We start from the raw sequence: 20,057 nt of genomic DNA on the forward strand, positions 1-20,057 counted from the left end.
ATGCATGTTCCCAAAGTGATATGTGTAATTAATTACTTCTCTTGTGAGCTGTTCAAAAATAACTTGTAATCAGAAATATCATGTCCTTAATAGCCCACTAGACAGCGTATCCTCTCCCACCAATGAGCTGTGGATTCAAAACTTGCAGTGAGCATGAATATGTTGTGAAATTTATCTGCACTGCATTTGTTTTTCATATATTGGTGTCAATGCTGTATCATTTCAATTTTCTAGCAAATTTTTTTTGCTATGAATAGTTTGCGTGATCAATTTTCCCCTGCGATGAATTGTCCATGAACCAGCATCTGCCATACCCACACCTGTCGGGCTGCTTGGTATAGGGTATAGCGTGATTCATCACTCCATAACACAGCTTTCCAAGCTTCCACATCCCACTGTACACGCTCTTTGTACCACTGAAAATGATGTTGCATGGTGGTTCGGGTAATATGGGGCATGCATATTGCGGCCCTACCATGGAAACCCATGTTTTGAACCTTGGTTCTGAATGGTGGCCAACAAATTCTGGTTTTTACATATTATCCTTCATGACATTATCATATCATAGAATTTTTTTTGCTATGAATAGTTTGCATGATCAATTTTCCCCTGCGATGAATTGTCCATGAACCAGCATCTGCCATACCCACGCCTGTCGGGCTGCTTGGTAGAGGGTATAGCGTGATTCATCACTCCATAACACAGCTTTCCAAGCTTCCACATCCCACTGTACACGCTCTTTGTACTACTGAAAATGATGTTGCATGGTGGTTCGGGTAATATGGGGCCTGCATATTGCGGCCCAACCATGGAAACCCATGTTTTGAACCTTGGTTCTGAATGGTGGCCAACAAATTCTGGTTTTTACATATAATCCTTCATAACACTATATGGTCACGTTCGGTAAGTGCGGTGGACTAATGTGACTGTGAGTAGCACTTGCAGTTGACTCTCCATGCTTCCATCTCAGTATTGTATCACTGATTGTTGACCTGATATGACCCAATTTGTCAAAGGTTTGCCAAACAGAGAGGCCTGTAACATGACTTCTATCACATGTTTTTCAAACTCCGTCAGTTCTCCTCTTATAGCCATTTCACTCGGACAAGTTGCATGGCATGATGCACCTTGCTCATGGGAATGTCCGTCGACTTCTTTCCAAGCAATGTAGGCCAATCTGTGTGTTGGGTATTGTGGGTAAATTGTTGGAGAGGCTAATGAGAACCAAGATCCAGAATTGGGTTGACAGTAGTCGCATTCTGAATATGGTGGACAGCACAGATTTTCTTAAAGAAAGTTGTATTTTAGTAATCTTGCTTTTTATAATAAGATGACAGGTGCATTGGACAAGAGAGATGCATACACAGTAGTATATACTTAGATTTTCCAAAGGCTTTTGATAAATTGGAACAAATGGGGTTGGATAATAGATTAGTGTATCGGATTGGAGATTGGCTATCTGATAGGTAAAGTATCAGCAAGTTGGGTGTGGGGAAACAATATCCAGTGAAGAATGTTACTAGTAATGTGCCTCAAGGATCATTGCTGTTTATCTTGTATATTAATGATATTGGGGAAGATTGAATTGGGATATTCAGTTGTGTGCAGATGATGCAGAGTTGGGGAAAAACTATGAAGAGTAGAGCAGATGTTGTGGCTTTACAAGAGGACTTGAACAGGCTCAGTGGATGGCACAGGAGTGGGGTTTGAAGCTCAATGTTTCAAAGTAAGTGCAAGGCTTTAAAATTTGGAAAACAAAGATGAAATGAAGAGTTTAGACTTTGTGGAGATATATTGGAGGTGGAGGAGATGGATGAAATAAGAGATCTGGGGGTTGATGGTGGATAGGAATCTAAAATTTAGAGCCATTACAAAAACTGTGAGGACAGAACAATGAATTCTGGCAATCATGCAGAGGACACCAACTTGTAAGGAAATTCTGATCCCATTATATTAAGTCCTTAGTAGCCGATATATGGATTAACGTGTACAGATTTTGTTACCTGGTTTTCAAAAGGAGGATAATGAAATATTGAAAAAATTCCAGAGGTGATTGACTGATGTTTCTGCTCTCTGAAATGCTGAGTATGCAGAAAGGTTGAGAAAATGCAATTTGCACAGTGTAATGGATAGGAGGAGGAGGAGGATCGGTAATATGATAGTCACATTAGCTGGTAAGGGATTCTTATCAGATTAGCATTAAAGAGGTGTTTCACAGAACAGTGGTAGATGGGCAGGGAGAGATCAAGATGTCATCTGGAGGTTACATTACTATTATCATTCCTCACTGGATATTGTTTTCCCACACTCAACTTGCTGATACCTTACCTATCAGATAGCCAATCTCCAATCTGATACACTTATCCAATCCCATTTGTATAAGGAGGTTTGAAGAAAGGTGTGAGAAGCAGGTTTTTTTGCATGGAGAGTGATGAATGATTGGAATGTCTTGCCTGAGAGTGCAGTGCCTACAGAAAATGTGAATGTATTTAAGGCATGTATGATCAACTGGGTGTATGACAGAGGAATCTCCCATGATGAATCTTTGACTCCATGGAGGTCTGAGAATAATAATATTTATTATGCACCTGTCCCTAACTGTTTTATTCTAATATGCTTCTGCATGTTTAGATGGATTATATCATAGCATGTGCTTTACTCTTATTTTGTTTACAAATTTCATTATTTTTGTTCTTAGCCTTACAATGACGATGTCTTATGATATATAAGATCAAGTATTGGTCTATTAATTAATATGTATTTTTTATTGTGATATATGTGTTTTTATATAATTATGGAAGCTCCACAAGTTATTTTGAGTGATGTAGTCATTTATCACTTATCTGAATGGGTACTCACTGATTTGTCATCCTATGATAACACCTAACTGATAATTAATTTTCGGAATTGACAACGCATATAAAGTAAATTAATTAAAGATAACTTTAATGAATCACTTCTATATTTCGGCAATGTTACATTGCCATCTTCGGGAACATAAAGATATGGTATGTGCACTAAGGAACTAACAAAGCAAATGAGGAAGAAAATAAGAACTAATTTTGTTCCTAAAGTCCTAATGGTGCCCTCTTGCGGGCTAATTTGGTAGTCTTGGCAGTTGGGCTGAAGTTCTCAAAATGAAAGTCTCCCAAATTTGGGGCAGTTTCATGCACCCAAATTTGTTGAGGTTAGGAATGTTTTTTAGAGCTGCTGAAGATTCTTTGAATAGTCTTTCGTATTTAAACTTGCTGCGATGGATTATTTTTGTCTTCTTCCAACGAATTTTATGGTGGGTATCTAAGGCATGGTCTGCCAGCCCAGAGCGGCTGTACTGGTGAAACCGGATGTAGTCTTGGTGTTCTGAAATCCTGATATTTGTTGTTCTGCCTGTTTGGCCAAAGTAGGACAATTTGCAGCTGCAAGGGACCTGGTATACACCAGGTAGGTCTAGGGGAAGTGGTTGGTCTTTGGTAGAGCGGATAAGGGATGCAAACTTTTTATATGGTCTGTAACAGGAAGTAAGGTCATATTTTTTGAGGATATTAGTTATTTTTTCAGAGGTGCCCTGGATGTAGGGGATAGTGATAGACTTGGTGTAGTCTTTATTGTGGAGCGGGGGACGGGGGTTGTGGTTTACAGGTTTTAGTATTTTTTGGATTTTTTTGGGGTTGTAGCCATTGGCTAAGAAAGTGTTGAGGATGTGGTTTAGTTCCATGGTCAGGGCCTTGTCATCTGAGCAGATTAATTTTGCCCTGTTATATAGTGTTTTTATCACCCCATATTGTTGTGAGGGGGGGTGGTGGGATTGCTGGTGAAACCAAAGATCCATCAAGCTGGCGGGTGATTAAAGTGTCTAGGAAGGGGAGGGTGTTGTTTTCCTCTTTTTCTAAGGTGAACTGGACTCTGGGATGTTGGTTGTTTAAGTGTGTTAGGAAGGAGTGGAGTGTATCTGAGCCATGTGGCCAAATAGCAAACACATCATCCACATAACGAAGCCAAATAGTGGGTTTTTGTGGGGCGGAGTTTAAGGCTTTCTCTTCAAATGTCTCCATAAAGAAATTGGCCAAGGGTGGGGAAAGTGGTGAACCCATGGCTGTCCCCTCTATCTGTTTGTAGAACTTTCCTTGCCAAACGAAATAGCCCGAGTTCATTGTGAACTGAAATAGGGCTGAGATATCGGGAGGAAACTTGGCTTGGATGAGCTCAAAGGTTTCTTTGAGTGGGACATTAGTGAATAGGGAGGAGACGTCAAAACTGACCATTATGTCAGTGTGTTGGAGTGTGAGGTTTTCTATACTGGCTTTAAAGTGGGCCGAGTTTTTTATGTGTGATGGTGTGTTGCCAGTGTAGTGTGTGAGCGTTTTGGCTAAATGTTTGGCTAATTTATATGTGGGGGAATCAATGCCATCCACTATGGGACGTAATGGCACATTTTGTTTATGTATTTTTGGGAGTCCATATAATCGGGGGGGTCTAGAGTTATAAGGTTTAAGTTTGTTGGTGACTTCCACAGGCCAAGAAGTGACTTCCTTAAGGAGTCTGTGGATAGTTCTGATCTGAGAGTTGGTCGGATTATATTCAATGGGGAGGTAAGTAGTACGGTCTCGTATTAAAGAATTTAGCTTACCTTTGTAGTCTTTTTGATTGAGTACCACAGTGGCGCTTCCCTTATCAGCTTTGGTGATTACTATTTTTTTGTTGTTTTTTAATTCTTGTAGGGCTGTATATTCGTTTTTGGATAAGTTGGATTTTGGAGGTTTGGCTTTCGTGAGAACACCGACTACATCCAGTCTCACGTTGTTGGCGATGTGGTTAGGCAGGTTGCGAATTCCACGCTCTATTTGGATCATGATTTCTTCAGCAGGTATCCTTTTTGGAGCTAGGGCGAAATTGTGACCACGTGAAAGTGCGGTGAGTGCTTCAGGCTTTAAAACTGCCGACGAGAGGTTGACTGCTGTGTTGAGTGGTGGCTGGGGTACAGAAGTGGAAGTCTTTGTCAGGTTTTCGTATTTTTTCACGTGTCGACTATGTACTTTTTCGAATTCCTTTCTTGCCGATGTGCATGAGATGTCATGAAGTATCGACCATAGATCAAGGCCGAGTGTGTTAGAAAGCTCTTCCTCTAGCACCCGTAAGTTTTTGTTTTCGTCGGCAAGGAGAACGCGCGTCGCGGTAATTTGTTCTCTTAACAGGGCGAAGCTAGTGCGGTTGTAAATGTGTAGAGCTTTCTCGGAAGTGAAACGGTGCTTTAATTTGACACAGTTGGGGATCACTTTGTTATCCCGGCAGCGTTTTAGGAACGTCAGACGATTTATTTGCCTCGATATCTTCAACCTCAATTTGCCGTATTGACGGGCCTTTCGTGCGATTGCATCTCTGTGGATGATCATGATTCTAGTAGTAAGACTTATACGTTGGTTAGACAAAACTGATAATTAATTTTCGGAATTGACAACGCATTTAAAGTAAATTAATTAAAGATAACTTTAATGAATCACTTCTATATTTCGGCAATGTCACATTGCCATCTTCGGGAACATAAAGATATGGTATGTGCACTAAGGAACTAACAAAGCAAATGAGGAAGAAAATAAGAACTAATTTTGTTCCTAAAGTCCTAATGGTGCCCTCTAAGGCATGGTCTGCCAGTACAGCCGCTTTCACCAGTACAGCCGCTCTGGGCTGGCAGACCATGCCTTAGATACCCACCATAAAATTCGTTGGAAGAAGACAAAAATAATCCATCGCAGCAAGTTTAAATACGAAAGACTATTCAAAGAATCTTCAGCAGCTCTAAAAAACGTTCCTAACCTCAACAAATTTGGGTGCATGAAACTGCCCCAAATTTGGGAGACTTTCATTTTGAGAACTTCAGCCCAACTGCCAAGACTACCAAATTAGCCCGCAAGAGGGCACCATTAGGACTTTAGGAACAAAATTAGTTCTTATTTTCTTCCTCATTTGCTTTGTTAGTTCCTTAGTGCACATACCATATCTTTATGTTCCCGAAGATGGCAATGTGACATTGCCAAAATATAGAAGTGATTCATTAAAGTTATCTTTAATTAATTTACTTTATATGCGTTGTCAATTCCGAAAATTAATTATCAGTTATGTCTAACCAACGTATAAGTCTTACTACTAGAATTATGATAACACCTCTTTCAATAAGTTCCATAATGTGTTGACAGTGTATAGATGCATTTTGCTGTGTTATGGGAATATATCTGTTTTTCTTATAAGATATAGGTTACTTGTGACAACAAAATTTTTTATTCAAAATAGAATTCTTTAGATACTTAGGTTCGACAGTGGAAGAAGATGGAGGAGGTGAGAAGGAAGTGGGATGCAGGATACAAGCAGGTTGGAGGAACTGGAGGGAGATGGCTGGAGTGTTATGTGATAAGAGGGTGCCGATCAATCTGAAAGGCAAAATTTATAGGACAGTAGTGAGGCCAGCTATGACATATGCTATAGAAACTGTGGCCCTGAGGAAAAATAACATTAGCAGGATGGAAGTAGCAGAGATGAGAATGCTTAGGTGGATGTGCGGTGTGACCAGAAAGGATCATCTGAGAAATGACTATGTCAGGGGAACAGTGAAAGTTACGAACTTAGGAGCGAAAATACAGGAGGCAAGGTTGAGATGGTTTGGTCATGTGATGAGGAGGGAGGACGAATATGTGGGAAGAAGGGTCATGCAGATGGATGTGCAAGGAAGGCGGAAGCGTGGGCGGCCAAAGAAGAGATGGAGGGAGCTGGTAGAAGAGGACTTGAAGATGAAGAACTTGGATGTGATGACAGCCCAAGACAGGAAGGTGTGGAGGAGACTCATAATAAACAGTGACCCACTTAAGTGGGAGAAGCTGCAGAAGAAGAAGAAGAAGAGTGGAGAGAACTCAATACTTACTTCAGCAGCATAAGATGCAGTTAAACTATTATGATGAGGAATTGAATACATAAGGTGTGATCACTATAAATAAATTATCAACTCTAAAATTTTTATTTCAACAAGTCTGCATGATCTACTTCTTCAAAATGTCGTCATATCATCTTCTTCCCTTCAGGTATTAGGCCTAGTGACCTATTACGGAGCTATTCTTAGCCCTTCTAAGCTGTACCCGTCCTGAGGATAAGGTGGATAGCCCTATGCCTCCCGGCATGTCCTATGTCTGTAGTTGCATGTGTTCACGGGGCCGGTTTGCCTGCTTGCAGGAGGAAAAACCCCAGATAAACTGGGGAGAAAAGTCCTGCAGTCCATGCCCAAGACTGGCTAACTTGCCTATGTTTGAGAAAGGTCCTTAAGCTCCTCATGTCAGCTACAGGAATCGAACCCAGGACACTTTTCCTAGACATATGGTTGCGAAGCACATAGCCACTCAACTAACCACGCGGACTTTTTCAAAATGTAATAATAATATTATTATTAATATTAAGGAAACCAATACTAATGAAAAAAAGTATAACTTATCAGATCATACTCTCTCAACTATCATTTAAAACAATATTTATTTTACAGCTTATTTTTGTTTTAGGCCTTCCAGACTTAACCTGGTTAATTATATTACTTGCTGTGATTGGAAAAAGTGCAATTGCGGCATCTTTTGCAATTATATATATATATACAAGTGAAATTTATCCCACTACTGTGCGAAGCACTGGGATTGGCATGAGTAGTATGTTTGCACGCATTGGAGGTATTATTGCACCACAAATTCATGAAATGGTAAGTTTTATATTATTTTTATTACTCAAGAAAACCAATGCAACTTTTTTTTTTTTTTAAATTCTTACTCAGTGTACATTACATGTTTTGTAATAAGATAGTTGCACATACAACTGCCTAATAAGAAGACAATGATAAATTTAATTATTATTGCTATTCTGTAGTATATTTTATCAATATACCTTTGATGTTTTCACAGGTAAATTGTTCAATATAGTATAGTAGTTTTTTTTTAAATTCTTACTCAGTGTGCATTATATTTTTTGTAATAAAGTAGCTGCACCACATACAACTGCCTAATAAGAAGATAATGATAAATTTAATTGTTATTGCTATTCTGTAGTATATTTTATCAATATGCCTTTGATGTTTTCACAGGTAAATTGTACAATATAGTATAGTAGGTTTTTTTTTTTTTTTTTTTTTTAAATATATCATATGAAAGTCTTAAGGGACAAACCTATGCTTGATTATGCATGCTGTGTTGCACAGATTAGTGATATGACCTCTCAACTCTAATACTTCTAGCTGTCAAGATGGAGAAATTTGTTCTCGTTTTTTTTTTGGATATGCATACATTCAGGATTAATGACAACAGTTTCAATTACTTTTTTAAAATTTCAAAAATTTTGTTTGATATATGAATTACACAAGTCTCTTTCTAATAGATATTATCTGCTTCAATAATGTGGTCTCTTGTCTTGTTTATTAATATGAAGTATGCTCTCATTTAAACCTAATAACTGAGAACAACAACTAGTGTGGCCAAATTATGTTATAGGAACCATCTACCTACCTTTCAAATGTGTATATTGCTATACATTATGGCAAGGTATTATTACTATTATTACGAGCAACTCCAGGGAGTCGTTAGACTCATCGAGGGAGGCCCCAAATCATATTCATCACAACTATCTGACATTCATACAGTATCTATCATACCTCGCCTTAAACTCATTCACTGTCACAGCATCCACTACAGACTCAGGGAGCGCATTCCACTCATTCACTACTCTAAAAGTAAAGAACCCAGCTCTAACACCTTTACTAACCACACTTTTGCCCAGTTTCCATGGATGTCCCCTAGTCCTCCCACAACCAGCCCTGTTCTCAAAAATATCTTCTGAATTAATTTTATAGAAACCCTTCAGTAATTTGAATGTCTCAATCATATCTCCCCTCCTCCGCCTATCAACCAATTTTTGCAACCCACAAATCCTCAACCTGTTCTCATACGGTTCATTCCACAGACCTGCTATCATCTTGGTCACTCGCCTCTGGATGCTCTCCACATCCTCCCCATCAAGAAGAAACCTAGGTGACCAAATCTGAGCACAGTAGTCTAGATGGGGTCTTATCAAGGCTCGATAGAGAGGAACAATAACCTGCTTGTCTCTGCTTGTCAACGTATTCTTCAGCAACCAAGTGATTTGATGAGCTGTTTTGGTCACTTTTGCAATGTGTCCCCTAAATTTCAATTTCTTATCCACCAACACTCCTAAATCTCGTGCCTCATCAATTTCCTGGAGCAGGGTTCCACCAATGCAGTAAACTGCCGCCAATCTTTTCACCCCAAAATGTATAACCTTACATTTTGCCACATTAAACTGACATCCATTCTCCTTAGCCCAGACCTCCAATCTATCCAAATCATCCTGCAAAATTTTGACGTCATCTGCATTCACTATTGTCCTACCCAACTTCGCATCATCCGCAAACAAATGAACTGTTCCTCTCAGATCATTTCCTATATCATTTATGAACAAATTAAACAGCAGTGGTCCAAGAACAGATCCTTGTGGCACACCACTAGTCACAGGCCGTCTTGTGGACTCTACTCCCGAGTAAACCACTCTCTGATATCTCTCCGTCAACCACCCTCCTATCCATCTCACCAACCCTATGTCCATTCCCATATGCTGCAATTTACTGATTAGAATTCCATGTGGAATCCTGTCAAAGGTCTTGGCAAGATCCAGTAGAATCACCGTAAACCCATTACCCTTATCCAGTTCAGCCGTCACTGTGTTATAATAGGTGAGCAAGTTACTGAGGCATGACCTACCCTTCACAAAACCATGCTGTCCCCAATACAGTATCCCATTTTCTTCAATCCAATCTTGTATTTTCCTTTTGACTATTTTCTCTAAGACCTTGACAATGATTCCTGATATGCTAATCGGTTGGTAATTTACAACAGCAGTCTTGGAACCACCTTTATGCAGTGGAACTATTTTCCCCTCTTTCCACCCGCTCGGGACTAACCCAGACCCGAGACTCAAATTAAACAAAATGGTCAAGGGTACTGACATTTCTTTAGCTGCTTCTCGTACAACACGAGCTGGTATACCATCCAATCCCACAGCTGTATTGACATTGAGGTTATGCAATAGACTACTCACCTCCACTTCATTAACCACAATTCCCGTATAATCTACTGGTTTATTCGTTTCTGCAATGTCACCACCTGGATGATATACTTTTGCAAAGTGCTCACTCAGTAACTCAAATATCTCAACTGATTCAGTTACCTCCCTACCATCGGCATTCTTTAAAATCAATCTGCCATGTACATTTTTCCTTTTACTTGCTACATATCTAAAAAACTGTTTAGGATTCTCTTTAGCCTGCTTGGCCAATGTTCTTTCATAATCCTTTTTTGCTTTTCTTACCACACTCGTCACCCTTCTGGCCTGCGCTTTATACCGTTCATGTGCCTGCCGGTCACCCTTCTCCTGAAATTCCCTCCATAGTTGTTTCTTTTTTTGCAACTCAAGCTTAATGGTGTTATTCATCCATTTAACCCCTACTTGATTTATTATTCGGACTCTAGGTATACAGTCAGCCATTGCTTCATGCAAGCACTTCTTAACTAGCTCCCATGCACTATCAACTTCTAGTCCTTGCAGTTGTACATGCCATGGCACTGAACCAATCAAACTCCTAAGCTTGTCATACTTTCCCGCCCGATAATTCCACATGTACCCTGTCTTAATTGAAAATTCTACACCTTTAGCCACCTCCCAAGTTAAGACCCTATGATCACTCTCACCGATTGGTGGCAATGTGGTCATATTTGTTACAGCCAAATCCTCAGATGTAATTACTAGGTCAAGCACTCTCTGTCCCCTAGTATTTTCCATTACATGCTGTCGCAGATAGTTATCCCTTAATAACCGCATAAAATCCAGTTCCTTCCTCCCGTGTGTCCTCTCCTCACTCCAATCAATGCGACCATAGTTGAAATCTCCCATAATAATCACCCTCCTTCCACCCATTTCTTCTATTTGCTTGTGAATACTGTCACCACCATCTTTTCCATCACCTGGTCTATAGCAGCACCCAATTGTATATTTAGTTCTGCTAGCCACAATCTCACACCAAATGGCCTCAAATGTGCTCTTTTCTCTATCCTGCAATTCAACTTCTATTCTCCTTGGCTGGAGCTCATCAGCTATCATCAACAATACTCCTCCCCCCATTTTATTCTCTCTGTCATTCCTGAACACACTATACCCATCACATTCAATCCCACTAGTTATATCATCTACAGTCAGCCATGTTTCACTAATACCTATAACCTGTGGTCTGGAAGTGCCAACCATGGCCAAAAACTCTTCCTTCTTGTTCCTAATACTCCTAGTATTAGTGTACATGAATTTAAGACCCCCATTAGCCCCAACCCTACCTTGATGCCTTATATTAACTATCCCACTCTGATTTGTTGTCCTTATTTGCTCTGGCATATTATATTCATTCTTACATTCAACTGCCTCCATAAGGACTGTATCTCTACCCACCCCCCGTAACAAATCTAGTTTCCCTGAATTTGCACATCCACTACATTCAGCAACACTTTCTCAAGTCTTCTTACACCGTAACCATTCAAATGCAAGCCATCCATCTTATATAGATCCTTTCGCCCATCAAACTCACTCCACACATCCACAAATTCCACACCACTCGTCATACATAACCCACGCATAAAGTCATTTGCAATTATGGCCCTCCTTTTAAACATTTCACTGTCATACCGTGGCAAAAGACTAATCATTCTAACTCTCTCACTCTTTTCTTTTGCTACCTCAAACAATTCATTCAGGTCTTCTATCATTTCCATTTTATCTCCTTTCAAATCATTCGTACCTGCCACAACAATCATTTCTTTCACCCTCTCCTTTTGCTCTCTAATAGACGCAGTTACGTCCTTTATGGTCGCACCAGGTTGGTACGATTTTGTCAAATCCTCTACTAACACACCTCGTACTAACGAGTCTCCATACAGCACTCTATCCTTCATTTTGTTCATGTTCACATTCATACGTCTATTTTTCCTGTCATACCTTTTCATTCAGTCTACTTTTGTTCATGCACTCTAGCTGCTGTTTTGCTCTTTCTATTGCACTATTCAACAACGCGATCTCACTCAATGCATCTATCTCATCTTTTTTGTTCTCTGAGAAACCATTTATACTATCATTCACACTTTCTACATTCTCTACATTCACACTCTCACAATTTTCATGTACAACTTTGCCGTTTCTTGTCATATCCCTATTTCCTTCATTTTGAAGTTGACAAAAATATCACACTCACGATCCGAAATACACTTCAATTCCGCATTCTCCCTACATTTTCTACACATATTCAATCCTTTATCATCATCTAACCACACTCCGACCACACTCCGCAAAGCGTACATTTCACAGCTAGTACACTGACTCATTTCTTTTATGCTATTCTTGTTGAGAGGCTTATACGCTGGTTAGACATAATAACTAATATTTAAGGAATTGACAGCGTATACTGGAAATATAGATTAAATAAACTTTAATATACACTTTCCGATATTTCGGCGAACGTTACGTTGCCATCTTCTTGGGAACTTACTAAAAGGACACGTGCACACAAGTACTAATACAACAAATGAGACTGAGGCTAGGACGCTAGCGTTTTCCTAAAGTCCTGATGGTGCCCCCTGGCGGGCTATATTGGTAGTTCTTGGCCTTTGGGCTGAAGTTCTTTTGATAAAAGTTTCCCAAATTTGGGGCAGTTTCATGCATCCAAATTTGTTGAGGTTTGGCATGTTCCTAAGGGCCGAGGCTGATTCCATGAATAGTCTTTCATACTTGAACTTGCTGCGGTGTATTACTGTGGCTTTCTTCCATCTTATTCTGTGGCGAGTATCCAGAGCGTGGTCTGCAAGCCCAGAGTGGCTGTACTGGTGGAATCGGATGTAATCCTTGTGTTCTGAGATTCTGATATTTGCTGTCCTGCCTGTTTGGCCAAAGTAGGACAGTTCTTTTAGGAAAGATCTTTTATGCTACCGTTCTTTGATAACGATGGCGAACCTTCATTACTGGCCGCCATTTTCCTACGCACAGGTGCCATATTTATCTGTAACGTGTTTTGTCAAATTAAACGTTATAACACACCAAAAATAGACGCACTAAAATACGCAAGGCAATTAAAACAAAACTACACAATATTTGTATCGATAACTGAAAATGATACTTATCTTATCTGGAGCTTGCACGAACACTACTCATTACGAATTCATCTAGCAGCGACTTCCGACATAGATTATGTTATAAAACACTTTAGTACACTAACCACGTTAATAAAGCTCTAATAATATACCAAAACTAAACACTTAAGTCCATTAAATTGAATCCAAAACACCAATAAATCAACAAAAAACACAAATCTCTTAGGAGCTCTCCGATAGCACGACCGTTCACCAGCTAGCCTCGACACCAACCCCAAGCACTATATATAGTATAGTATAGTATACTATACTATACATGCTGGTTTTGGCATTTATTAAAATGTAATCACTAAGAGCTAGAACTAGAGATACTGAGAGCTAAATCAAAGCGGTATTCACTTAGTGTATTACCGTATTATTAAAATATTCTGGATTAGAGGAAGTTGTAGTATTTCTTCCCCTTAATTACAAAGCATGTAAGAAACAAGAAATTATGTTCTTGTTTTAATCCTTTATCCAAGCATGAACCAAAAAAGTTTGTATGATTTTTCGTTTACTCACAGATTGAGCTGATTTCAGTATTTTGTAGCCTTCTAGCTACAGCTCAGACACATTTTGCCCTTGGGTTTGCCTAATAATTGCACAATGCTTTCACTTCTGCTGACCTTTGAGCTTTGGGGTAAGGGGGGGGGGGACATGCTGTCAGCATTAGTCCACTCCGCTCCCTATCTGTTATACTGTCCACTCAATTAGCGTAGTGGCTATGCGCTTCGCAACCATATGCCTGGGGAAGGAGTGTCCTAGGTTCGATTCCTGTCGACGACGTGAGGAGCTTATTCCTCAGCCATAGCCAAATTAACCAGTCTTGGGAGTAGACAGCAGAGTTTTTTCCCATCCAGTTTATCTGGGGGTTTTCATCCTGCAAGCAGGCAAACCAGCCCATGAACACACACGGATACAGTCAGGAATACCTAACACGATCCTTCCAGCCATAGGTCTGAATTGCCAGCTATGCCTGTCCCGAGCCCGGATAAATAGGAGGGATTGAGTTGGTGCCGTACCTCCCCATAAAAGGGACTCACAGCCGTTGAATCACCGTATGAAATAAAAATAAAATCTGTTATATTTGCAGGATAAGCCTTACTACTTTATTTGCAAGTAGTGATTTTTTTTCCTCCTTCTGCTGCCACAAATCCTTTTATAGTAGGGTTTCCTCTATAGGCACTACTAATATAGAGCAAGATTATCTTTCTCTACCTTGTGAATACTGATCTTTTCATGCATTTCTTTTTCTTTTGTAAGTTCTAATTCTAGTAAATGATTTTAAAGTCTCTGTGTATCCTCACTTACCAGTGACGAGAACTTTTAGGCTTCACCATACGATTTTCCATCAGACAAACCGGTCATTTTTCTTTTTTCATTTTAATGCTGAGCTTAACCAGTGTGATTCCTTACCCACAGTTAAAATCATTTGAACCATAAATGAGATAATTGGAGTGGAAAATATATGTGCTTCTATAACTCTTTGATGATGGTCAGTACCAGGTCATTGTGAAAAGATATTATACGAAGAGACAAACTGCTTTCCTGCTTTTATATACAAGACTAACTAGCCACCCCTGTGATGATTGTAAATCAGGTTGTACACAACAAGAATTGTGGGATTCCCAGTAGAACACTAGAAAACTCAGTGAGGCAATCTATGAAGTCTCCTCTAAAAGTGATGCAGTCATGGACATTATTATTATTATGTTACTACCCCCTCCCCCCAAGGAGTTCAAGGACTCATTGTGGGAGAACACTCCACTCTACCATACACAACTCACCATCTCTCCTACTTAATCCTCCAACTACTACAACCACAACGACATCACTCCTATCAACACATAATGCCATCTACCTACAAAAACAGTATTGTTGTCTGTAAACTGCACGTGTTCTCATGGCTGATGCCTGTATGCAGGATGAAATATCTGAGTTTTTGGGAGAGAAAAAACCCTGCTACCTCTGTATGAGGTTGGCTAACTCACCTTCAATTGAAAAAGCTCATATAAAGATTCCTTCTCTCTCAATGAGAATTGAATTCAGGTCTTTTCCAGTCGAAGGGCACAATTTGTCCAGTTGTTCCAGTTGCGTTACGGAGACATAGAAGAATACTCAGACGAAAAGGAATGGAAGTTATGAAGTATTTCCTTTTCCATGAAAATGAAGCAATATTTCCCCAGCTTGGTGTACATAATAGGATGGTCAGAATGGTGGCCGCCTATCCAGAATTCATTAGCAGTGCTTTCAGCCATTTGATTGCAGACTATCCTTAAAGACTCCCAAAGATATCTTTGGGATTACAAAGATATCCCAAAGACTATCCTTAACTACTTACATGTGGACCATATCTCAGGATATTTCCCTGGATTATGCAGAAAATGTTGGACAGTCAAACATGAAGTCAATACTTACTCACACAACTAATGCAGAGAAAATTTAATTCAATAAAACCAATCTACATTCCAAAGAAAGCACAAATCCTAACCTTACATCGGCAGACATAAAATATCCTGAATTAGGAAAACAATAAAATAAGAAAACAGATTTCCAGAAGACCATACTAGGAAATATTAAAAAGAAAACTTCTCCAGCAAATGAAATCGCAATAAATTTGGCAAAGTTGCCAGCCTGGTTGGCTGAGTGGTTAATATATCCACTCTCCAACCAACAGGCTGGAGGTTATAATCCTGCCATGAGCATGGATTTTTGTGATTGTCTTTAGGTGGTAGGTGAATTTCGTTGCCTGGTGTGAGACCACCTTTCTTATTGGAGGCCTTGAGTGACTTGAAAAAATTTTATGTTTGGCCTTTAGAGTAAAGTTTCTGTATTAGGTAAAAAAATGAATAAAAAATACAAATAAAATTATTAAATTTAAGAAAAACATGACTTATTTTTTACGGTATTAACAACACCACAAACACTTTTATCAACAAAGATGTTTTATTAACGCTTATATTTCGCTGATTTTCAACTCAGCATCATCAGAGCACAACACACATGTAAATGTGACAGTGAGCGAGTGAAACAATATAATTGCAAAAGACAAAAGATCTAAAGTCCTATTTTTTGGTGCCCTCTAATGAGAAAAAAAAAAAAAAAAAAAACAGCAGTTATCCAGGAGTTTTTCTTAGGATAACCGTCTGCCAAATTTTTGGCAAATTAATGCAACCATATTTGTTAAGGTTGGGAGAATTCTTCAAAGCCATTGCTGACTTAAAAAATAATCTTTCAGATCTATAACGACTCCTAAATAGCACATTCGTTTTCCTCCATCTAATCCTGCGTGAAGGAGTGTCCAAAGCGTGGTCTGCCAGGTCCGACTTGCCATAGTAATAGTAGCGAATGTATCTTTCATCTTCTTACAATAGGACTTTAGATCTTTTGTCTTTTGCAATTATATTGTTTCACTCACTCACTGTCGCGTTTACATGTGTGTTGTGCTCTAATGATGCTGAGTTGAAAATCAGCGAAACATAAGCGTTAATAAAACATCTTTGTTGATAAAAGTGTTTGTGGTTAATACCGTTGTTAATACCGTGAAAAATAAGTCATGCATAACCATCAACACCTAAGCTTATCTGTTAGATTGATGATTCTGCACGGAGAAGATATTATATACAAAGCACGATGGTTCGGTAAGTTGAAACTGAAATTGTCCAGAAAATTGAACAGGTTAGCCTTCCTTAAATGATGCCGTGACAACGATATAATTCCATCTTTTCTGAAATTCAAAGAAAAGTTGCAATCGTCAAAGGCACATCGTATTTATCGATGGGCAAGTTTAGCGCTTCTTCGAGAACAAATCGCCGCTACTCACATGGAACTTAGTAAGCTAAACAGCTCTATCGCAGCTCTATGACAAGAACTAATAAACGTGTTAAATCCTGAAATATGGACTGTCCTACAGCACATCTCCGAAGTTGCAGCAAAAAAAAGAATTCACAAAAATAAAAAGCAAACACCTAAAGAAATTTTAACTCCTACAACAGTGCCAACATACGAAGTCCCGACTGCAACTTCGACGAGACCACGTGGTCGTAAACCTATCGTCGGAAACACTCACTGAAGAAGCCAAGAACACTCTCAGTTTAGGACATAACTTTGCCATCACGCCCAAACAAATTCCTAAACTAGAAATTATGATGAAAGTAGAACGGGGTATCCACAATCTTCCGCCAGCAACGGCCAATAACGTGCAACTAGATATAGCAAGTATTATAAACAAGACTAAGCCTCCAAAAAGCAATATGCCACGTAAGCAAATAACTGCCCTAAAAAGTTATATAATAATAAAAATATTATTATTACAAAAGCCGATAAAGGAAATGCAACAGTTATCATGAATAGAGAAGAGTATAACAGAAAAATGCAAGATCTCATATGTGACAGTTCCACATATCAAATTATACATCGAGACCCTACGATGTCTCAAAAGAAAAAAGTCCGAAAATTACTGAGAAAAGTGACATGGCCCAAAGAAATCATCAGGAAAATAAAACCAATTCATGTTAAACCACCCCGTATTTATGGATTACCAAAAATCCACAAAACTAATATTCCCCTATGCCCCATAGTTGATAGCATAGATAGTCCCACATATAAACTGGCCTGGCATTTAGCCAAGTCACTTGCCCCCCTTACTGGCAATTCCTCTACTTTTGTAAAAAAATTCAGTCCATTTCAAAACACTGGTTAAAAATCTAATCCTAAAACATTCAGACATAATGGTTAGTTTCGATGTCACCTCCTTAGTTACCAATGTACCACTTATAGACACTCTTGATTTAATCAAGTCTAAATTTCCCCCAGATATTTTTGAATTATTTCAATTCACAATGAATGTAGGTTACTTTACATGGGGGGGGGGGGAATTCTACAAACAGATTAATGGTACTGCTATGGGTTCCCCCCTCTCTCTCCCCCATTAGCAAATTTTTACATGGAACACTTTGAAAACAAAGTACTTACCACAGCTACATATAAGCCACAAGTGTGGTTACGCTATGTAGAATGTGTTTGCCATCTGGCCCCATGGACAAGACACTTTGGATGCTTTTGTCACCTACCTAAGCAGCCAACACCCCAAAATTCACTTCACATTAGAAAAAGAATCAAATAACTGTTTACCATTTCTTGACACATTAGTCACCCGCCTTTCAGATGGATCACTATCTTTTTCTATTTACAGAAAGCCTACACACACAGGAAGATACCTACATAAACAATCACATCATCATCCAGTCCAACAGTACGGCATTTTAAAAACACTTACACACAGAGCCAGAGCCATTTGTTCTAACGATACAGCTCTGACCACTGAACTCCAATACCTGTGCCATACGTTCTTAGCCAACGGCTACAATCCCTACAAAATAGATAAAATACTACATAGGCCCATTACTCTGCCTTCCCCTAATACACAAGAATACAACATGAACATTTCTATTCCCTATATCAGAGGTACATGGGAAAAGATAGCCAAAGTATTGTTGAAACATGGCCTTCACACCACTTTCAAACCTCATGTCAAGCTGGCAACTCTGATCCGCTCGCCTAAGGATAAACTTCACCCTTTAGCACACCCAGGAGTGTATGAAGTTCCGTGTGACTGTGACTTGGCCTATTATGGGCAAACAGGAAAATCAGTGAACATCCGCCTGGAAGAACATGAAAGATACATTCTCTACTATTACTATGGCAAGTCGAAACTGGCAGACCACGCTTTGGACACTCCTTCACACAGGATTAGATGGAGGAAAACGAATGTGCTATTTTGGAGTCGTTATAGATCTGAAAGATTCTTTTTTGAGTCAGCAATGGCTTTGAAGAATTCTCCCAACCTTAACAAATATGGTTGCATTAATTTACCAAAAATTTGGCAGACGGTTATCCTAAGAAAAACTCCTGGATAACTGCTGTTTTTTTTTTTCTCGTTAGAGGGCACCAAAAAATAGGACTTTAGATCTTTTGTCTTTTGCAATTATATTGTTTCACTCGCTCACTGTCGCGTTTACATGTGTGTTGTGCTCTGATGATGCTGAGTTGAAAATCAGCGAAATATAAGCGTTAATAAAACATCTTTGTTGATAAAAGTGTTTGTGGTGTTGTTAATACCGTGAAAAATAAGTCATGAATAACCACCAACACCTAAGCTTATCTGTTAGATTAAATAAGAAAAACAATTCTTAGTTCATCCATAATACTAATGTATCATTCTTTTACAACCTTTTGTGGATGGGAGTCACATAAGAGAATGCTCTTACCTAAAAGGAGGCAGCTCCTTATTTTAAAAAAATGTAAAAATATATGAAAAAAGACAAAGTATCAGTAGGTAAATTAACCTGAATGGACATCGTCCAAATTAAAAAAAAAAAAAAAAAAAAGGAAGAACACACATGAGATACAGGAGAAATTGATTTTATGAGTGATTCAACAAAATGAAGAGTTGATGACACAGAGAAAAATCAATAAGTAGACGAATAAATTATTTTCCAAAAAATAAATAAATCGTACATAGTTCCACAATCTTCATTAGATGCTGTAGTTGGGTCCATGAAACCTTACAATATCACTTGTGCCCCATCTAAGCAATCAAAGGTTTAGAATTTATTCTTAAATAACTTGATAACAGAGTCATTAAAATATAATCACCTTAAAAGAATTAGAAGAACTCTAGTTCTGCATTATGAAGACAAGGACTCACAGATGCAAATACTTGACTTCAAGTGGGGAGGGGAGCATACCTCAGACCTCCTCAACACCACAATCCTGGATTTTCAAATCACCACAAGGAAAATT

The 20,057-nt window shown here is 38.9% G+C and overlaps 1 protein-coding gene across 1 annotated transcript in view; it reads left to right on the top strand.

The window, feature by feature from the left end:
* LOC150107348 (organic cation transporter protein-like) overlaps window positions 1–20,057 on the top strand; it is a 313,584-nt gene that overhangs the window by 189,396 nt on the left and 104,131 nt on the right. Inside the window, exon 9 of the mRNA XM_090391822.1 lies at window positions 7,536–7,726. Coding sequence (XP_090247948.1) covers window positions 7,536–7,726 — 191 coding nt within the window. The remainder of the gene's footprint in view (window positions 1–7,535; window positions 7,727–20,057) is intronic.

The sequence above is a fragment of the Typopeltis vanoorti genome, chromosome 4, assembly GCF_054136105.1.
Source record: "Typopeltis vanoorti isolate ZY-2024b chromosome 4, IOZ_Tvanoo_1.0, whole genome shotgun sequence".
NCBI lineage: Eukaryota > Metazoa > Arthropoda > Arachnida > Uropygi > Thelyphonidae > Typopeltis > Typopeltis vanoorti.